General features: G+C 50.3%; 8 protein-coding genes across 8 annotated transcripts; 3 read left to right on the forward strand and 5 right to left on the reverse strand.

The window, feature by feature from the left end:
• The first annotated feature begins 1,063 nt into the window (after positions 1-1,063).
• BJY04DRAFT_178607 (uncharacterized protein) lies at positions 1,064-1,719 on the forward strand. The gene has a single exon (XM_073709770.1). The coding sequence runs from the start codon at positions 1,072-1,074 to the stop codon at positions 1,549-1,551; it is 480 nt and encodes a 159-aa protein (XP_073576012.1). The 5' UTR covers positions 1,064-1,071; the 3' UTR covers positions 1,552-1,719.
• Positions 1,720-6,304: 4,585 nt separating this feature from the next.
• On the reverse strand, positions 6,305-7,550 carry BJY04DRAFT_99446 (NmrA family NAD(P)-binding protein). The gene is made up of 2 exons (XM_073721439.1): positions 6,782-7,550; positions 6,305-6,735 (listed from the first exon to the last, which is right to left on the reverse strand). The coding sequence occupies exons 1-2, from the start codon at positions 7,423-7,425 to the stop codon at positions 6,321-6,323; spliced, it is 1,059 nt and encodes a 352-aa protein (XP_073576013.1). The 5' UTR covers positions 7,426-7,550; the 3' UTR covers positions 6,305-6,320.
• A 1,812-nt stretch (positions 7,551-9,362) lies between these two features.
• Positions 9,363-11,344, reverse strand: BJY04DRAFT_99453 (putative lysophospholipase). The gene is made up of 3 exons (XM_073721440.1): positions 10,220-11,344; positions 9,807-10,171; positions 9,363-9,749 (listed from the first exon to the last, which is right to left on the reverse strand). Exons 1-3 carry the CDS (start codon positions 11,199-11,201, stop codon positions 9,414-9,416), a joined length of 1,683 nt encoding a protein of 560 aa, XP_073576014.1. The 5' UTR covers positions 11,202-11,344; the 3' UTR covers positions 9,363-9,413.
• A 1,449-nt stretch (positions 11,345-12,793) lies between these two features.
• On the forward strand, positions 12,794-13,414 carry BJY04DRAFT_213734 (uncharacterized protein; the record flags this gene model as incomplete). The annotated part of the gene is made up of 1 exon (XM_073715008.1): positions 12,794-13,414. One exon carries the CDS (start codon positions 12,794-12,796, stop codon positions 13,412-13,414), a length of 621 nt encoding a protein of 206 aa, XP_073576015.1.
• A 335-nt stretch (positions 13,415-13,749) lies between these two features.
• On the reverse strand, positions 13,750-14,076 carry BJY04DRAFT_213735 (uncharacterized protein; the record flags this gene model as incomplete). The annotated part of the gene is made up of 1 exon (XM_073715009.1): positions 13,750-14,076. One exon carries the CDS (start codon positions 14,074-14,076, stop codon positions 13,750-13,752), a length of 327 nt encoding a protein of 108 aa, XP_073576016.1.
• Positions 14,077-15,362: 1,286 nt separating this feature from the next.
• Positions 15,363-16,002, reverse strand: BJY04DRAFT_213736 (uncharacterized protein; the record flags this gene model as incomplete). Its single annotated transcript, XM_073715010.1, has 2 exons — positions 15,363-15,597; positions 15,665-16,002. The coding sequence occupies 2 exons, from the start codon at positions 16,000-16,002 to the stop codon at positions 15,363-15,365; spliced, it is 573 nt and encodes a 190-aa protein (XP_073576017.1).
• A 753-nt stretch (positions 16,003-16,755) lies between these two features.
• On the reverse strand, positions 16,756-17,767 carry BJY04DRAFT_178626 (uncharacterized protein). Its single transcript, XM_073709771.1, has 2 exons — positions 17,662-17,767; positions 16,756-17,613 (listed from the first exon to the last, which is right to left on the reverse strand). The coding sequence occupies exons 1-2, from the start codon at positions 17,684-17,686 to the stop codon at positions 17,009-17,011; spliced, it is 630 nt and encodes a 209-aa protein (XP_073576018.1). The 5' UTR covers positions 17,687-17,767; the 3' UTR covers positions 16,756-17,008.
• Positions 17,768-17,840: 73 nt separating this feature from the next.
• On the forward strand, positions 17,841-18,727 carry BJY04DRAFT_178627 (uncharacterized protein). The gene has a single exon (XM_073709772.1). The coding sequence runs from the start codon at positions 17,929-17,931 to the stop codon at positions 18,220-18,222; it is 294 nt and encodes a 97-aa protein (XP_073576019.1). The 5' UTR covers positions 17,841-17,928; the 3' UTR covers positions 18,223-18,727.
• Positions 18,728-20,175: the final 1,448 nt, after the last annotated feature.

The raw sequence follows: 20,175 nt of genomic DNA on the forward strand, positions 1-20,175 counted from the left end.
CTGATTCGAAACATACATCGGTCTGACGGCCACAGAGTTTGAGATAGAACCGGGAGCACTAGCTGACCTGACCTTGGCTTCTGAGATCAATCATCATGTCTAACTATTAATTCTCATTCAGTTCAGCTCTAGCTGCTCCAGGAGGCTTTCAACCGCGGAGCAAAAGGACGTCACCCATTATAGAGGCCACCTTATGGAAAGCGCTGCGGCTGAACTGCCTCTCGGCACCATTACCTCCGTGGGCGTCGAGGCAAAAGGACTGGCAGTACAAGTGGACAACTCTCCCGCCGCATGGAAACGCTGGTACTTCTCACTTTGCGGCAAGGCGCACCAGATGCGGCAGCATTGCTACCAGGATTGTCTACTAGAAGAGCTCAACCTATCTATCCCTGAAGGAACACTGACAGCCATCCTTGGCGCAGGTGGCTCAGGAAAGACGACTCTGTTAAATGCGCTGGCAGGCCGCACGTGCTCTACGAGTCTCTTGCAGTCCGGGTCTGTTACTTTTCCAGGAGCATCTGTAAATGAGAAGGATGCAAGCTGATGTCGATACCCCAACCTTGACGGCCCGCGAGACACTCAGACACGCAGCAGCACTGCGGCTGCCTAAATATACTAGCCAGCGGGAGCGCTACACAATTGTTGAAAGCTTGATCTCATCGCTGGATCTCGGATCATGTGCGGAGACTTGTATTGGAGATGGGACTGGGGGTAGCGGTTGCAGTGGCGGCGAACGAAGACGATTGAGCACCGCCGTTCAGGTGCTACCAAATCTAGCTGCTTTGTTCTGCGACGAGCCGACAACTGGTATGACGCTTCATATAACATGGTGGATATCTTGGCTAATCTTATTTGTGATAGGCTTGGATGCAACGACGGCGATTCATCTGATGCAATTGCTGAAGATGCTAGTGCTTCGCAGAATGACTATCGTGGTTTCTTTCTCTGCATGTTCCCTGCTCAGAGATATGGCATCTTTTAGACGGGGCTATTTTGATGGCTGGGGGATCTGTTCTCTATGATGGACCTACTCAAGACTCTGTTCATTACTTTGCCCAGCACGGCCACCGTATGCAACCGTTTGCCAACCTGGTAGAGTTCCTGGTCGATCTGGTGGCTGTCGACCGTCGATCAAAAGATAACGAAGGCTTTTCCAGGACACGAATCGGGCATCAAAAGAAGTCTTGGTCAGCAAAAGCCGCAGAAAAAGAACCAAATGACAATATAGTTGGCCTCCCTCCAAGAGTTTCTTATGGTGTTTTACGAAGAACTTCAATTGGCAGTTGGGGAGAGATCACCGTTCTCGCCGCGCGATCGTTCAAAGCGACCATGCGAGACCTCATAGGCCCCATTGGAGCCTTCATTTCAGCTATATCCCTGGCAGTCATCAACGACTGGATCTTCTTCCAGTTGGACGGTAGTCTGGCAGGCATCCGTTCCCGGCAGGGGAGCCTTTATATACGGATAACGATATTTATAGTCTGTCCACAGACATACAAGTCTTTTATCGCGAGAGAGTCGATGGTGCCGTACCACTGGCTGCATATCTGATAGCCAGAAGGATCGTATACCTCTTTCTCGTCGATACCCCTGCACCACTTTTGTTCTCCATCATCTACTATTTCATGGTCGGATACCGCACAGAAGGAGTTTATTACTATTTCCACTTTCACGCAGCTGACATTGACATCTTCGGCAATGTAGTGTGTTTGTTTAACTGACAACTTCGCGATGGCGTCGACGGTGGGCAATTTGCTTTTTACGCTGCAGTCCTTTGCTTCCGGTTACCTCTTCCAGGTGTCCCAGATACCAGTTTATATTAGATGGCTACGTTGGGCGACATGCTGGAGAACTCTATGATTGCCTTGTGGCAGAGGCAGCAGGTTCAATTGGACAGCAGTGCAAAGAGTACACAGGGGCTTTTATCATGGATAGCCTGGGGTTTCCTCAGTGATGGATTTTCGTGCCTATTCTAGTAGTGCTTGGCTTTGTACTTGTTTCGTGGGCTGTTTCGGCCAATGTTTTGCACTTCAAACGGGTCTATGGCAACAACTACAAACGCCCGTCGCATCCGAGGTCAGTAAGTGATGAAGGCTACGGTGATCCGGTGTCTCCCACAGGACCTAGACAAGAGGTAGTGATCGAGCTCAACAACTACTCCGTCGAACTCCATTGACGCTGCCTTGGTCTTCCGGCCAGAGTAGCTGCACTCCTGCGCCCACTGACTACTACCTTCGCACCCCAAAAAACTCAATGGGATTATGGGACCCTCTGGAAGTTGCAAATCAACACTGCTACGGTCCATGTGCCGAAGGCTGCGTGGATCATTTCGCACACGCTTTCAAACCTCGGGCAATATGTACTACAATGGGATCGTGCCCTCAGACCGCACAGTACGATCAGGCAGTTCCTACATGTCGCAATGTGATGATACCCTCTGCCCCTTGCTGACAGTCTGGAGACATTTCATCTCGCCGCCCGGCTTAGATTGCACAAAGCGGTGACAGACACCGAGGCTCCAAATGACTAGTGTCTTGCAAGCAGTTAGCTATATCTCTCTCCGTTTAGGTATGCTGCTGGCAGTCTTGTGCCGTACGTCATGGCGCAGTAGACCTTCACGTGTTCGGAGACACAGGCTCTACCTAACTCTGATCCTGAAGCTGAGGGGAGCTGTCCCGTGCAAAACAGGCGATGACGTTCTTAAAGATGGACCATATCATCCCATGAACAATATGACAGGTAGTGCCGGAATCGACGGTACGAACCTACCAGGGGAAACGCTTTGCTGCTCTCACTCCAAATCACCTTCCTAGCGAGGCTCTATATTGGGGTTTAGCACGGCATTTGATCTAGCTAGAGTTGCGACAGATCTTTGAATCTTCGATCCCTATTAGAGCAACAATAAGCATGAAGGCAGCCTGTTAAGAGTTTCGACTTATTGATTGGTGCCGTACCCAAGCACATATCGGTGGCGTGTGTTGAGTGCTGAGGTAGGGTCCAGAGCAGTCTAGATCTGATCTATAAGTTTAAACAGCTCTGTTTAAACAGGAATGATGATGTCAGAGAGCATCAGCCCTCAGCCATTATAACCAGGTAGAAGAAGGCTGTACCCAGAGTCTAGGCCTTACAGGAGTATTTCCACTGGAACAGTGAACCTGCTCCTCTAGTTAGTTAGTTGGCTGGCAAACCCACTAAAAAAACCCACCTTCCTCCGCTAGAAAGAGAAAGACTTCAGCCAAACTGCAATTTACAAGGCCAAGGTCTATTCTCCAAGAGCTATCCGCTAAGAGCTTCGAATTGTTCTTAACATTGTTAATTCGATTCGACAGATCAGTAGATCAATGCCCGTCCATGGCCAGCCGCCTATATAACAGTACCAAAAAAAAAGAATACTTCCACACCATCAGCCAAAGCCCACCCAAAGCCCACCACCTCTCAGGTGTTGTTGGAGTCTCGCAGTCCATCAAAACCAATCCACCAGAAACAATCCCACATTCACATTCACATTTACCCTGGTGAAACCAAAACAAACAGACTCGATCAAGATGTGCACCCCATTGCACATCCCACACCCGCATCTCCACCTGCACAGACGACACAAATCCCCCATCGACCCCACAGCCAACGGCTACACGCTCGAGCAACAGCCCTGGCTCGAAGCAGACACCTGGCACGTATGGAAAGTGAACAACAACACAAACAGCATGGGCGTGCTAAGCAAGATCGGCATCGATCTCAAGGAAAACAGAATCTGCGTGTTTGACGCTAACAATGTATATGACAAATTCCCCGCGAATGTGAAGCTGAGCCTGCGCGATCTGATGATGGGCATTTGGGCAGTGAAGCATGGGAAGAAGCCTTGTGAGCTGCGGAGTGTTTTGATTGAGAATACTGTGGGCGGGAATGTGCAGGAGCTGAGGGATGAGGTGTATCGGATTATGCAGAAGGGGGATCCGAGCGCGGAATTGGTTGTGAGGCGGGATGGAGCTGGAGCTACGAAAGAGGAGCAAGAGGCGTTTGAGAAGCTGCAGAATGAGAATCCGCATGGGAATGGGGTGAAGAAGATGCTGGAGGAGTATAAGGATTTGAAGGGGAGGGAAATCAAGGAGTTTGTCTTGAGACAACCTCCGAGTCAGAGCTTGCAGATTGAGATTGTGATTAGTTAGTTAGTTAGAGAAAATGTTCTCGATGTGTACAGGTAGGTAGATAGCAGAATGGGATGATTTGTGGTGATGATTTACGAGTGAGACTGTAATCATGAACGAACGAAAACACTCTTCTATCCCAAAGGCTCCAAGAAAGAAGAGAAGCAAGGTCAAGAAAAGAAAAAAACTATCATCTTGCCACCGATATCTTATCTCCCATGGATGGAGATAGATAGATAGACAATCAGACAAAGACTAGTCAGCACGGCGTCCTCCGCCACACTTAGCCTCCTGGTCTAGAAGCCATGTTTTCTTTTCCTGACTGGAGTCGACGCGCCACTTAAGCTCAACCCCAAGCTCAAGTTAACGCCAGTGTCGAAGATTAAACTTAAGCTTAAACAGCGGGGCAACCTTATAGCATCACTTTGAACAGTACCTTCTATCTCCAGGATGCCAGGGCAAGGCATGCACACACGCATGCCATATACCTATACCCCACCTCTTTCTCGCCCTCGATCAGCTGGCTATATGTCCATCAAAGCTGGTACATAGCAGAGCCACACTGGCCCCCATTTCCACCGGATCATGCTCTCGCGGAAGAGATGCAACGGGAATATGTAAGCTGGTATAAGCAATGCCTATCTGTTCTTCGGCCTCCTTTGGATATATGGTAGAGATATCTATCTCTCTGCTCTGTCAGAAGCAAACTGCAAGCAAGCCCTGAACTGCTACCTAAGGTATCAACTAAACGCCCCGAATACCTAGTATTGTACTCAACCCTATCCTTCTAAGTCATGTTAACATTTACACCCATCTCACTCGAGGATATCTTATCTTAAGTGTACCCAATCCCAATACTGCGTAGACCAGTCCAGCGGTGCCAGGGGTGTGTAGATTAAGAAAAACTTAAGTAATAATAACTCCTTCTTTTCGAGCCATTTCTGTAAAACCTTGGAAATCACCAAAGCGAGATTCCAGAGAAATGAACATATATAATCTGAAGCAGCGCTCGTGTTCGCTTTTTCAGATGCGTAGACTGTCGTGTATATGATAGCTTGGTGAGACGGGACGGAATAGGAGAAAGGCATTGAATCAATATTATATCCTGTGAGAAGTCGCGGTTCGATAAAAATAAAACAGTGCACGCGAAAGCGTACTCATCGGCATTCATGATATCCCTAGTAACCAGAGTGATGGAGGGAGGTATATATAAGCAGAATTGCCTTCTAGATGGTTGAGAGAAATCTAACATATAGGTAATCTCACTTTCTCGCGGCGTACAATACATGAATAAGAGAATAAGAAACTCAGTTTTCTAAAAGAAAGGAGAAGAAAATGTAAACCTTTATCTTTATCTTTTATGGAACTGCAAAATCGTAACTGCATCAGACATGACATCGCCCATCCATCTCTCTCACGGATCTCGACATACAATAACATAAAATAAAATAAGTCTAGCACAACCCCCCTCGCTAGATGACATTAAATATAAATAAGTAAGTAGGAGTAAGAGTAAGATTTTTGAGTAATAGTAATAGTAGTAGTAGTGGTGGTATAGAGAAAATAGCAACGATCTCTGAGGATCAAAAGCAAACCTCGGGAGACGGTCCGACTCCGATCTTGGAAAGTCGGGAGGGCCGCCCGAAGCTAAGAGGGACAACTTTTTTTAATGCAGGTCACTGGGATGTTCTTTGTTCGGGATTCTGAACCGTGCGCTCCAAGAGTAGAAGAAAATGAAAACGAAAAGGAGAAAAAAAAAAAAAGGAAAGCCAAGTTCGCCATTAATGCATGAGAGATTGCGCGATTTAGATGTCGTTGGTGTCAGACAGGTGGAAAAAGGTGGTTGGGAGGAGGAGGTGAGAGGTAAGAGCTGGGATCGGGGAATCAATGATGTACCGTAACTTGGTGGACGGAGAAGGAAGGTAAGGTGAGTATGGAGGAGTAAGGTGGTAACGGAAGGATGGAAGTCTGGGCTGAGGGCCGGGCAATAATGCATGCAATCCCTTTATCGGGCCAATCGCGAGCCCCGGTTCGGATCATGTCACTGATAAAGCGACATCTCTGTGGCCTTGCGCTCACCGACTCGACCGACTGCCTGGATTGCGACACCGTCGCTCGGTGGTTTGCTGGGCTGGACCGGTGAGTTTCGTTTGATCGGTTCCGTGCATTTTCAAATCACAGCATCCAATCGAGCCCGTTGGCTTCTTCCTCCACGGGAAAGACCTCGCGCGCGTACTCCTCCATGTCTCGCCAGCCTTGCCAGAGTTTGCGTGCTTCGTCCGTCACACGCTGTGAGATAACGCCTCCGGGACCTTGCATCATTCCTGCGCCGGCGCCCTTGCCATTGGCCGGGCCTAACCCCTTGGGCGATCCTGCAGCTGGACGGGAGAATTCGGGTTGCGGGAAGTAAGGCGCTTTGTTCTGACCAAAGACGATCTCGATGGCCTCGAGCTGTTCCCGGTATCCGGCGGGAATGTTGACTTTGATTTCGACCTTGGGGACGTGCACGTACTTGACGCGGCGATTGAGCGCGCGAGAAAAGGCCGCGCATACTTGTTCCGGCGAGAGCGTTTCAAACGTGAGTGCGATCCTACAGAGTTAGCACAATCCCGCCTGTAGTATTGATGACAACCTACCGATGACCGTTCCATTTTTGAGGCCCGTCCTTGAAGATCTGCAGCAGCGCCGGACCAACGTCGTGCTCTGCGTCGAGCCAGGGTAGCGGAATGTCCGGGTCGAACGGCGCATGCCACTCAAACGTGCCATCCGGCATGAGTTCCATCTGAAATAGCGGGTATGGCAGACTCGTAAAGTTGTTGTTGTAGATTCCAGCATAGACAAAGGTCGACGGCAGCCCTAGCTGTCGGATGTAGTTCTCGACGGTGAACTTGGGCGCCCACAGCGGCACAGCCGGGTACGGGCCGTAGAGCGAGTGGTCCGGCATGCTGCTGTAGATGTAGTGTGTGATCGTCCCCGCGCGCTTCGCGGCATCAGCCAGCGCCTTCCCAATGGCAATCTCATCACCGGATTGTGACGTTGTGTTAATGAACGCGATGTTGGCCCCCTGGAAGATCGTGTCCATGAGCGGGACATTATTCAGCAGCGGCCCTTGGAACAGTTCGACATTCGGGATGTCTTGCAGCTCTTCAGCGATGAGGCCCTTGAAGGAGTGGACTTGCGCGCGGACATGGTGACCAACGGCGGAAGCGACGCGGATGAGCGAGGCGGCTTGTCGGCCTGTCGCGTTGACGACGGCGATTGTCTTCTTTGATTGGGTCATTTCTTGACCAAGCGGTGCAGTATCCTTCCTTTCCAGTAGTGTATCCCTCCGTTCCCTCGTTTGTTGAGGGGGCGTGGTGTTGGAGCGAAGTCGGAGAGATAAGGGATCCGGGAAAAAATCGATAAAAAAATTATGCGGGGTAGTGGGCGAGCAGACGGAGGAACCGAGACCCAATGGAGAAGGAGGGCTCGGGAGTCGGATGGAATCTGGAATCTGGAGAAGGTCAGGTGGAATCGAGGCAGTCTGCTGAGCTAGCGAGGAAAGAATGGGGCAGCGCGCTGGCACGAAGTCTCCAAGGCGTCGCAAGGAGAGCGAGGAGACGGTGGGGAAGAGCGGCGGGGAGAGAGTAGAGGAGCAATGTAGCAGACAGACTTGGAAGAGGTACTGACCAGACAAGTATATACTCGGTAGCACGCGAGCGATCGATGATTCGAGAATGCCGCAATCGCAGAAATGGATGGTGCAAGAAGAGAAAAGGAGAGAGAGACAGAAGGTAGTGTAGGAAAGCAGCGATGATATGATGGCGGGCGTGGTGCAGCCAGGAGCAGGTCAGCGGATGTGCCTCCAAGGTCAGCGTTTCTGTTAGCTAAGGATGAAGCAGAGTGGAACTGGAGCTGCTCTGGACGCTTTAAGATTATGGGCCTGAAAAATTTTCGAAGCTTTTCTTGAGCAGCAAGTTTGAGGAGATTCCAATTCTGGTTCCGATTCCGACGGAGGTGAATCTTCAATCAGCTGGTTTACTTGAATATCTCGAGTAATATAAACAACGGAGGATGTTCGATGATGATGATCCTGCAGACGATCTTCTCCCCTTTCTTTTTCTCCGATCGCATTCCTACTATCAACACCTGACAAGGGCAGCTAGCTGGTTGTAGTAGGAAAATCCTTTCAAGATTATTTATGACGGCAGCAAGACAGCTCAACCGTCAACTTTCAAGTCCAGACCGAAGATCGCATTCCCATCAGGATCGCCTCAGGTTCATGCCGCCCATTGACCTCTTTTCCTTACGTAACACCCAGGCACCCAGCACCTGACACGTATCGGTCTGGTTTTTCAGTTGCCAGAGATGGAGTTGGTGAACTTCTACCAGAAGTATCGGTAGTTTCCCGATACCATTCTTGCTCTCTTTGTTCCCTTTGTCGCAGGTGCACTGTTCAAGAATCATCTGTACATCTCGGCCCAACTAAACCGCATCTAGACGGCTTAGGGCGGGGAAAAAGCAAATACACCGTGCATGCAGGTTGTCGTAGTACATCGCGACCAAAAGAGAAGGTCAGAGGAGAGGCCCGGGGCGTTGATGATTGTAGTAGTATGCTTGCTCTAGCCTCTACTCGCTATAAACCCACCTTTAGCCCACGTTCACTCCAGCCCCTCCTAACCCTCCGAGACCTCCAGAGCAGTCAGCCAATCTGTGCCCGCCGGTTTTCCACGCTGTCGCCAAGGTGCTCCTCCAAGTGTACCTAGTCGCGGTGCTCCATAGTCGTTGCTAGCACTTTCTAAGTTTCTACGGCACAGTAAATGTTACCATCAAGAGATAGTAGTATGGATCGTAATCTTGCTCATAAATAGAGCGAAAAGCGCAAGGACCTTGGAAGGCTAGCAATAAGAATAATATGGCGCAATGACGAAGCGGGGTGATGGACTGAGATTTTGGAGGGGCAATGCAATGCGGTGCGGAGAGGGAAGGTCTTTCCATCTCCGCGGAGCTGCGCTTTCTGCACCGTGCACCTCACCTGTCCTCACCGGATCAGACCCCGATCCCTACGGGCCTACCCTGCCAACTACTCCATCATCATCAATCAATGTGGCGCCAACTAGCTTGTTTCCTGTCTGTAGGCGTGCATACCCCGATTTTCCCTGCGACCCCTGCTGTTGTCGCTGCTGAATGTTGAAAAGTAAAAAAGACCCCAGCTCTACTCCGTAGTCTATATAGAATCCTTTGTCGATATCTGCATAATCCCGCTGTCAACATGTCGAGTAAGTTCTGTCAAGGTGCAGATCCCGCCATCGCCCAGTTCGACCCCGCGCGGTAGCCGTCGGCCGCCTCGAGCTCCTCCATCTCCCTCTCGCTGACTTCACGTGGCCCAATCCCGGCCAGACCCCAGGTCCCAGGCCGTCGCCGCGCAAGGAGCTGCGCAGCCGTCCGTTCGTCAGAATGCAAATGCGCTCCCGATTTGCGCAGCAGCACAACGTGCTCCGACAGCCCAGCGTTAGCCGCCAGGAAGAGCGGGGTGCGCCCGTTGCGGTTTCGCAGATGCACCGACCCGCCTTGAAGGAGCAGGAACCGAAGGATATCCAGCGAGGGTGAGGTCGCTGCAAGATGCTATAAAGGTGTCAATGACTCGGGGTTGTTTCTGCCACAAGACCGGGGGAGGCTTACCACGGGAGTATTTCCGGAATAGTCCGCGTCGTTCAGCAGCCAATGATGCTCGCTCCTTACGATCTCTTCCACCCGAGCCAGGTCCCCCTGCGCGATGGCGTACCCCAGGATCGTGAGCGCCTGAATGCGCTCGGGCAGCGCTCCATCTGGATGGCGGAAGACTGGTTGCGACGACTCGGTGAGTTCGCCACGCAGGGACACGGACATGTTGTTTGCCACGGTTTTGGGAGTCGACCCGGGGAGCGCCAGCAGGTAAGCAAGCTTGGTCAGTGCGGCTTCAGTCGTCATGTCCAATCCCGCAACCACCCCAGCTTTGGACAGACTCATGCCAGGAGCATACACTGGGCTGACACTGCCGGTCAGACCTATTCATGTCAGCAATCGGTCTGATGCCTTGAGGAGATCATGCTCACACTGAGTGATATTGACAATGACAATTCCGCGCGAAATGGCGTCAGCAAACACCTTGGTCATGGCATTGTCTTGACCGTGCGGCGCATTGCCAGCGCCAAAGGTCTCGAGAACCAAGCCACGAAGGCCCTCTAACTTCAGCACCGCGTCCACCATTTCGGGCTTGATGCCTGGAAAGATCCGAAGGCACGCGACATGGGTCGTGTCGAGGTTAGTCTGGATGCTAAAGTGTTCGAGGCTTTTTGGCCGGTTGACAATCTCCCAATTGACATTCGTGCGCATTGACGTTGTCACAGCCAGTGGCGCGCTGTTGGGAGAATCGAATGCACTGAAATCGCTAGCGGCCACCTTTGTCGACCGATTGCCGCGGAACAGCTTGTTATTGAAGTAGAGACAAACCTCGGGAATCATAAAGTGGCCAGCCACAACTAGCGATCCGAGAAGATTATCAGTAGCATCATTCTGCAGTTCCAGCATTGGCGCTTGCGCTCCAGTAAGGATCACCGGCTTCCCGAGGTTTTGTAGCATGAAGCTCAATGCAGAGCACGTATACGCCAAACTGTCTGTACCGTGAAGCACAACGAAGCCATCGAACAGTGTGTAATTGCGCTCGACGGTCTCTGCAATCTCCGCCCATCCTTTGGCGTCGATGGAACTACTGTCGAGGAGCTCATCGAACTCAAAAACGGTGTATCGTACTCGCCGGCCGTACGCCGTCATCGGAGTGCGCAAGCTTGGGTGAGCTTTGATCTCCTTGGCGCCGTTAATCACGACATCCATCATTGCGGAGATCGATCCATCGTTGAAAGTAGGCACGCGAGCCAAGCATTGCTCCTGAAAGTCTCGCGCAGGTACCAAGCCTGCGGGCGACGGTCGCATACAGATGGTGCCTCCGGTCATGATGATCAACACCCTCGATTCAGGGACGGGCTGCTCAGAAGGGCCTTCAGCCAGCTCCGGGATGAAATCATCAGCGTCAGCCATGGTAGCGACTGTGGGTTTCTTGACAATGGCAACAATGGCTGATAAGGCCGTCGATTGCAGGCGTGATGGAAGCAAAAGACCGCAGAGCGACGACAGCGAAAGCGGACCTCGGAGCCCTAAGAATGCCCAAAAATAAAGTGTTGATGGGTCTGGGCCTGAAAATCTTTCCGGCAGCCTCAACGTAGATCACACGAGATAAGAGTCTGGAGTCTGTCTGGACCGCCGACCGGGTTGCAATCAAATCGAGGGGTTATCGGGCCTTGTTTGCTATCGAGGGATAAGGAGGAATGTTAGAGACGGCGAGTGCCCGGGCTTTGCCTCTTAATGTTCTTTGTGGTGTTGAAAGTTTTGAGCAGCAGACTATTACGTACGGAAAGCGCATCTGTGGATGCCGCAAGGAGATTCTGGAGCCACTTGTTAGCGTTCCGCTGCGAGATTTTCGTGTCCGCCACTTTTGCTCACCTAAGAATTGACAACGTCCGGGGCTCTTTCCATTTCCACAACAAGTGTGCCTTGTTTGGGAAAGGATTTGATGTTGGGTATCAAGTCACGCGATAAGTCGTCGGCGAAATAGGATGGAGAGCATGAGATCTCGCCTCGTGTGCATCGTGAGCGACTCCACGTCTGCGGAAAGGTAATTGACGTCAGTTGAGCTGGAAATGATTTCCAGAAACGGGTTGTTTGATGGAAGGATCCCTAATTCTCCGCATAAAGTTGAAGGCCAGAGCCCCGGAATGTGGAGTTGGCGATGAGGAGAATGGGGAGAATCGCTTGAGAACACTTTGGTCTCGTGACATCTAGTTATCGAGTTTGTCTCTGCTCAATGTTGTTTCCTTGTTATCCCTCTTGATTGCTTGTCAGATAACCTCGATCTTGAGATAGCAGTCTACCTTGAGAGGCTCTTCTTGCTTGCTGAATCTCTCGAAGCCTGACGTACAAACTGAAGAAAATATGATCACGGACCTTAGACAAAAGCTTGCCAAACACGACATTCTCTTCATAGGAGCAACAGTACCTGATCCTCCTGTTGTACTCCGTGTCAAAGTCAATATGTCCTCCGACAACAAAATCCATGCGTATAACACCTCCAGCAGACTTGTGTCCTGCGGTCTCCTACTTGGTTGAAGCTAAAGGCTTCAGTGATATCGAAGAGACAGTCCTTGATATTGCGTATGGATTCAGGCCCGAATCAGGCACCCAACAGTGCTGATATCCTGAGTATGGTGCTTGGTGAGAGTCAAGGAATATGTGCTCATATGGCTCCACCTGGTGAGTATGATCATGAACACAATGACAATGCCCATTTGTCTGTGGATACCATACAATGCACACATTCACTGTTCTTCACACATCTGAATCAAATCCCCTTAGCGCCTCTTGAGCTCGCTAAGGGGACATAAAAGGCCTGTGTTTCCTACTGACAGTGTCATCTTTCCCCTTCCACCACAGCTCAGCCCATCTGTGAGATCCTGAAGCAGAACAATCGTCTGTGAGTACTACACTATTACCCCTATGCCCCCATGGTCTTCCTATCTCATGTCTCCTTGCAGCATACTAAGCACTACCCTCTCCCTCGGAGACTCATCACCACGATGCACATCAAGACCCTGTTCTTGATGCTCTGCATCATTTGCACCATAATGCTCGTCCTTGCCGACATCGCCGAAGAAGACAAGCCCGACAGCTGGTTCTCCATCAAGAACATCGAAACCCGCGCCGACCTCCACCTCCCCGCCGAACGCGAACACTACATCAACACCACCAACACCAACACCATCGCCTCCACCACCATCCGCACCCCCATCGAAGTCTGCCAGCACAAAGGACTCGGCAAATGCTACCGCGTCGACGACCAGTTCGATTTCTCCTGGGGACTCGCTCGCATCATCTGGCAGCAATCTCGCTTCAAGGACTGCAGCAAGTTCACCTCGACACTCAACAACGGCAAGTTCAAGTACACCTACTACGCGACCGGCCACAACTGCAGGACCACTGCGAAGGACGAGACTATTGCCGGCGCGATCAACAAGTACCTCAACACTGTTGCGAACCATGAGATCTGTGGCACGGTCTGTCTGAACCTTGATCATGCGGGGACTTGGAGTGGGTGGGTGAAGGTTGGCGAGGCGAAGCACTTTAATGAGCAGGCTTACTGCGGGGTGCAGTTGGATTTCAATAACTGTTCCGAGGGAGGGAATAATGATCTGCCTTGAACGTTGGATTTTGGACGGGATAGTGTTTTTTTATTGAGCTTCGCTCTGGTAGGGACGTTTAGATCTAGATGTCTCTTCCTTCTAGATAAATTGTCATAGATCAAGATCTCCTGTCTTTTCTATTCGTGCATCTCCAATACAACGAAGCCTAAACACCAGTAGTTATTGTCCAGTCTAATCCCACCGTCCATCTATAGGCACCAAAGAGGAATGGAATAGAACAGGAATCAAACCCAAACACCAAACCAAGAACAAAAACAAAAGCACGGCGATCAAACCCCTAGCCCTACTACCTCCACTTCCCAAGGGTAGTCCAGTCACCGTGCGAAAAGCAATTACTTAACTGGCTGCTCAACAACGCATCTCTTGCCCTCTCCCGCTGCAGCCCCGTCACCTTCTCGAACCACATCATCGAAAGCGTACCGCCCGTACAATTGATTGTAGGCTGTTGGGTCCACGGTGTCGCCGCTGATGTCGCACTGGATGGAGCGCCCCTGTACGCAGTCGAGGTCGCGGAGGTAGTTTGGGTTGGAGGCGAGAGAGGCGGCGTGGGCGGCGTGGTCGAAGGATTCCGGGCGGTGCTCGCCTCGCTTATAGGCGGCTTCCCAGAGGTATTCGAGGAGGAGGAGTTTGTCGAGGTCTTCGATGGAGGTTCTGAACATTTTTGGGGGGTGGTTTGGTGTGGGTTGGGATGGTGAGGTGAGAAAGTGAGGTGGGTGTTTGTTGATGATGTTGAGAGGGGAATAATCGGTTGGGATGTTGTGTTTATGGTTGGAATGAATTCGAGGATTTCAGAAGGTTTATATAGCCTAGTAGTAGGTGGTAAAGAACTTTGTATACTATTAACTTACCTCTTTTGTATGGTACCTGGTGATCTTTATTACTCTGATACAGAGTCAAAAATAGATTCTCTTTGTAGTTGGTGGATAGCTGCTGAGCTCGTCCTTGAACTTCTTTAAGTTTATATTTCCGACTGACCCCTGTTACCGAGAACGTGCTAGTGACTCTCCATGCCTTTGCTGCATGGATAGTCAAAGAGAAGTTCTGTTCTTTGCTGGCGAGTGGCTGCTTGGTGGGGTCCCAGCCTTTGCTACATGTATTCCTAGCCGACCCTGGCTTATTTGAAGGGCAACTGCAAAGAGATCAACTTCTGTCTCTCTCTAGCTGTGTCTCCTGTCGTATATTCTGAGCACAACTAAACATTGTTTCGAGACCCATGTGATTGAGATCTGAGGTTTGAGGGAAGGCTTCGGATTTCTTCTATTCCCACTCTGGCTGAAAAGAAGTCAGAAGTCATACTGCAGGTGCTTGGCATCTAGTTTCTGATTCAGTGCTCAGACCTACTAATCCAAGTTTGCTCAGTGTCATCTATGAAACTGCATCCTGCTCGCCTTGTTGGTGCCCTTTGAGGCATTAGCATTGTAAAGGGACCAGAAGCGGACCATAGGCTAACTGAATATCAAACAACACTTGACAATCAGAGTTTTCAAACCAAGTCTAGAAGTCACACACAGATCAGCTACGTGTAGCTGAAGAAAGAAGCGATAGAAACCACTTATTTCCCCTTGCTTAAAATCCCCGTCCGTCTTCTAGAGTTAACGGCTTTCATTCAAACCTCCGTGCAGAACCTCTCACGATTAGAGCCACATTTCCGGCAAGCTTGTTGACTCCCAGAAGCAATGGTGTCTCTTCTGTAATCTCATAGATCAAGATAGTATGTTTTATACTTTCAAAAGCACTAATATCTAAACACCAGCGTTGTGTAGCCAAGCATTCTGTATGTCTATAGTCCGCACGAAAATATGTATCATAGCAGGATGCCCTCGGAAATAACATGGTAACAGTGAATCAACCAACAGATCCGAAAACGACAGAGTCATAATCAAGACAGAAAACCAGCAAAGCATGTCTACAGCCATGAGAAACTTCATCTCATCTCTCAACAAACTCAAAACCTAACCTGTTTCCCCGAATTCCCCCCCGAAGCTTGAGGCTCCGCCCGCCTCGAAGCATCCTCTGCCACCGGCTTAGAGCCCTCCCCTCCCCCAGGCACCTTCTGCTCCTCCTCCTTCTTCATCGAAGTCTTCGGAATCGCCTGCCCCTGCCCCTCGCGCTCGCGCCCCCCGCTACCCCCACCCGCCATACACCGTCGGATCTCCAGCGAAATATCAACCTCCACAGTCCTGCGAACGTCCATCTCCATACTCCCCCCCCACCTGATTCACAATATCGTTCTCCAACCGCCTATACGCCTCCCTCTTCTCCATCATCTTCTTGGTGACATCGACCGCGCTCTGGAACGCACCGGCTCCGTACTTGGAATCAAACCTGCTCGGGTCCACAGTATCTCCGCTGATATCACAGATGATATACTGGCCCTGCACGTGGTCGGTCGCACGGAGGTAGTCTGGGTTGGAGGCGAGCTCGACGAAGGCCTCGATGCGGTTGAAGCCCTCCTCGGGAAAGAGCATGCCGTTTGCGAGTGTACGGGGCGGGATGCGGTACCAGAGGGCTTCGAGGAGGAGCATTTTGTCGAGGTTGCCGATGGGGATGGGCGCCGGGGTGGATGGAGTGGCAGTGGTGGACATCTTGAAACTGTGATTGTGCATTGGGGTTTGGAAAAGAGTTGGTAAGTAAGGTTCAGTGGAGAACTGAGATGTTGGTTGATGATGTTGTTGGATCGATTATTGCGGACTCTAGACGGTTTATATACTGCTAGGGCGCTTGACGGATGCCTTTGTCTACTACTTATCTTTGTCTGCCCTTGTTACAGATTACCTATTCTCCTTTATGGAGCTGATACGCAGCAGAAACAATCTCCTTTGTAGCTGGTGCGTCACTGCAGTATCAGTCCTGAGACTTCATCATCTGTGTTTCCGGCTAACCCTGACTCGTCTCGTTTGAAGGACAGCTGCAAAGGGATGAGATTCAGTCTACTGCAAGTTTAGAAGAAACCCTCACAGCAGCTAGATCTCAGTCTTCTTTCTTATTAACGTCTCCATCATCTAAAGTATTTACCCCCCGCACAGCACAAAGCCTCTCACAGTTCCCCAAACCTAACACCCCCAAACCCCATTGAACATTAAACATTAAACATTAAACATTAAACATTAAACATTAAACACTAAACATTAAACATTAAACATTAAACATTAAACATTAAACATTAAACATTAAACATTAAAAAGACAACCAATCCCAAAACAACCTCAACTATCCCAAATCGCCCCAAAAGCCAGCACCTCCCTCGTCTCCATCCCATAAACAACCTTCCTCGTGACCTTCTCATTCGCAATAACAATCACCGCCTCCGCCCCAAACCCCCGCACACCCTCCCAAGCCAGCCGTACCAAATCCGGTCTCCCCTGTTTCTTCGTATCAATCACTATATTCGGACATACACCACGCACGACATCTACAATCTCCCCCCCAAACGTCTCCTCGGGACTCGGCGTCGACCAGATAACCATAACCGGACATGGGGGGGTCCTGATGTAGCCGAGTAACGGACCGATTCCGGAGCCCGTTGCTATAAGGACGAGGCGGGTGAAGAGCGGGGCGACGCGGAGGACGCCGCAGGCTGTAAAGTATCAGTCAGGGACTCATCATTGGATAGAAGGATTGGGTAGAAGAGAGTGAGTGGTTGGTCATACTAGGAATCCCTCGAACCCAGATCTTACTCGGTGGTTTCGAGATCTGACGGCCCGTCCAGTCGCCGCTTCGTGAGATGAGCACGGAGTAACCAAGTGGCAGGCCATTCTGTGCTTTGGGTTCTGGGATTGTGGCGAAGGAGTGCCATTCGAGGAGGGGTCGGTCTGATAGGCGGATGAACGAGCCGATGACTGGGATCGTGGCGGAGTTGAAATAGAGCCGGAGTGCATGGTTTGAGAGGACTTCGGCTTCGACGGAGACGGAACGGAGGTAGAACCATGGGCTTGCGATGCTGAGGGTTATGACGAGTAACATCCAGAAGCTTGGTGATTTGAGGAGGTTGATTCCTAGGGATCTTGCGCTACTCTGCTCTTGGGTTGAGATTATTGTTTGGATCCAGATGAAGAGTAAAGTAGCCCAGCCGGCGAAACGATGGACGCGCTCGAAGAGGTTGTGGTGTCTTTTTCGCATGGTGGGATATGCAAAGAGGATCATACTCAACAAAACAAGAAGCGTGATCAGAGATAGCGTGATGGTGATAATCGAAGGTTCGTCGATATACTCTGCCACGAGGGAATGAATGTTGAAATAGACAGCGCCGGCGTACCAGAGGACTGCCATACTGGCAGCACCAGAATGGCATCCTCCTAGATGGTATATCTTTGCGCATCGACGGCGGATTGCGAGAGGCCAGGTTCTCGGCACTGAGCAGAAAACGGTATATAGGATATTGATGACAAGGTCCTGCCGTATTAGGACTGCAAATGTGAGATTGGCGAAAGCTGTGGTCATTAAGTGGTTATGATCGATAGACCGCAGAGTCAGGAAGTATATCAGAACAGCGATATTGACAAGCCATATAAATGAGAACAATGTCCTGTATACTGTCAAGATGCAATATCTTAGGCCGCGCCATGGCTTTCGCAGCTTCTTTTGAGGTAACATGGGCGGACTTGGTCGTAGAGATGTCAGCGAGTCCCAGGGGCTGGACACTGTGCTTGGAAAGAACTCTTTTTGCTCCTCCGTTGGGATTTGCGCAGGATAGTGCGCTGAGACATGGTGGGCGATTGGGGCTGGAATTGATATGGCAGATTCGGCGTCCAACCCTAGGTGGTGGAAAGGGTCCTTGTACATATTCGGTAGGAATTCGGAGTTAGGAGACATGCTTGCTGTAGACATTGACGGAGAACTATTATAGAGGTGATTTTGTCCTTGTCAATCGATGGAAATCCATGCTTTCAACACTTGGAAGAGATTCCTCCCTTTATATATTCCACCACATCACTCTCGAGACGTCGTTGAACATGCATTCCCCTTGACCAAATTCCCGCACCATTATGTCTCAAGATAATAGATCAGAGAGACAAAGCGCAACTCTGGAAGTGGAACGGCTGTGCTTGCGGTCAGCGAATGCAACGAGCTATTAATGCCTCTCCTCCTAAGAGCGTGAATGAACCCAGGGTATCGAGCTCGGCTCCTGGTCCTTAGTATGATGCAAGCGTACCTGGACGCCAGTAGGATAGCATGAGTGCCAAAAGATGAGTATAACTCGCGCACATATGCCTATCCCTCATATAGAGATAGATGACACACGTAACAAGGGAGAGTCAAGGCCCATTGGCTCTGGTATGGGTATAATAAGGATCATAAAGTACAGCGCAGTAGTTTAGCGAAGCGTTCAACCACCCGCGATGTTGTCACGATGACAACGCCCTTGCACCTCTGAAGCTTCCAAGAGCGCCCAGGTGTTGCTCAGCTTCCGAGTATGCCGTCCAACTGCCGGCTAGATCGGCCCGCTGAGGCAGCGCGTTGTACAAGGGGACCAGAGTTTTTCGGCCGGTAGGCTGGAGCAGTAGCCCGGCCCACGTATAGGATGGGACCTTACACCAGTGCTGCTACGCTTGGACTCTCGGCTTCGTTACGTCAAAAAGTGTCCCGGCAGGGGCTTGGTCGGCCTATCAAGCAGCTGTCATACCGGGGAGAGGCCTGTAATAATAGGTGACTTTGAGTCTGGATTGCTCTAGATTGATATGCGCGCGTTTTGAGTCAACTCATTGATGCGGTATCTCACTCAGTGGTGGTATAGTGGCGCTCAATGAAGCACTTTGTTAAGATCTAGAGTTCTCTCTGAATTCCCAAGTCTGCAGGGTTTGGTTCTTGCTACTGGTCAAGCAAGGAACATGGGGAGCATACTTGGTTAGCAACAACATCTAGTTGATGGCATCAACTCCCTCCCCAACCTGGCGTACTGGCCATGCGTATTACCAATCTGGACCTTCTAACAGCCTTACCACTAAGTTATGACACAGGCGACAGACAAATCCCGAATGCTTGCAAGCTTCATTCCCGTACAACCTTGGCGCCGAGCATATCTGTCTGTTGAACTACCTCAGAGCTCTCCGTCATGCAGAAGCTTGTTGATACGGCTGTGCAACAAACGTAACATCGAAAAGCTGGAACACAGTGGATGAGTTAATGTCATAAGGATACTGGGATCCACCCGAGCTGGGATGAGTGGTTACACCAGTGATCGACGAGCCATGAGGTCAGCAATTCTACTATCTTAAGCGTATTCTAGTCCTTGATTCAGATCGTCACTGATCGTGCTGACAAGTGCCAGTGCCAGGAAACAAATAGCTAGTCATATCTGAGTGGAGCTACAATGCTGACCTATTGATTGACATGACCTCGATTAAAGTCTTCTATTAAGTACAACCATGACTGGAATTAGGTAGTTTTTCGGCGTCTCGATTGCGCGGAGTAACCAAGGCACAGCTATCCAGCTCGTTTTCATCAATATCGTTAAAATGGCACTGCAGGATCACAGATCGTGAGGATCAGTCACATCATTTAAAAAGGCATCAGAAGAAGTCTGGCCTTTTCTCTCTTGTTTTTCTTTTTTAGTTTCGTTCTCTTGCTTTCGAGAGGAGCTGTAAAAAGGTACCATTTCACCCGGCTTATTATTTTTATTTGTCCTTATCTTACTTCTACTATTTATCCTCCAACCTGGTATTACAAGCATTTTTCTCGCCGACGCTTGGGTGAAAAATCGTTAAGCTAGCCCTCGACAGAGCCAGGCGACTTTTCTCGAAGTTTCAGGGTACATCACC

This window comes from Aspergillus karnatakaensis, assembly GCF_047715665.1.
Source record: "Aspergillus karnatakaensis strain CBS 102800 unplaced genomic scaffold BJY04scaffold_4, whole genome shotgun sequence".
Lineage (NCBI taxonomy): Eukaryota > Fungi > Ascomycota > Eurotiomycetes > Eurotiales > Aspergillaceae > Aspergillus > Aspergillus karnatakaensis.

Coding starts and splice junctions, on each gene's coding strand:
- BJY04DRAFT_178607 (XM_073709770.1), top strand. CDS start 1,072: ATGCAACCGTTTGCCAACCTGGTAGAGTTCCTGGTCGATCTGGTGGCT.
- BJY04DRAFT_99446 (XM_073721439.1), bottom strand. CDS start 7,425: ATGACCCAATCAAAGAAGACAATCGCCGTCGTCAACGCGACAGGCCGA. Junction 6,736..6,781: donor CAAAAATGGAACGGTCATCG/GTAGGTTGTCAT, acceptor CTAACTCTGTAG/GATCGCACTCACGTTTGAAA.
- BJY04DRAFT_99453 (XM_073721440.1), bottom strand. CDS start 11,201: ATGGCTGACGCTGATGATTTCATCCCGGAGCTGGCTGAAGGCCCTTCT. Junction 10,172..10,219: donor CATTGTCAATATCACTCAGT/GTGAGCATGATC, acceptor TGACATGAATAG/GTCTGACCGGCAGTGTCAGC. Junction 9,750..9,806: donor ATTCCGGAAATACTCCCGTG/GTAAGCCTCCCC, acceptor ACACCTTTATAG/CATCTTGCAGCGACCTCACC.
- BJY04DRAFT_178626 (XM_073709771.1), bottom strand. CDS start 17,686: ATGGCAGTCCTCTGGTACGCCGGCG. Junction 17,614..17,661: donor AGTCCTCTGGTACGCCGGCG/CTGTCTATTTCA, acceptor ATATCGACGAAC/CTTCGATTATCACCATCACG.
- BJY04DRAFT_178627 (XM_073709772.1), top strand. CDS start 17,929: ATGAGAACAATGTCCTGTATACTGTCAAGATGCAATATCTTAGGCCGC.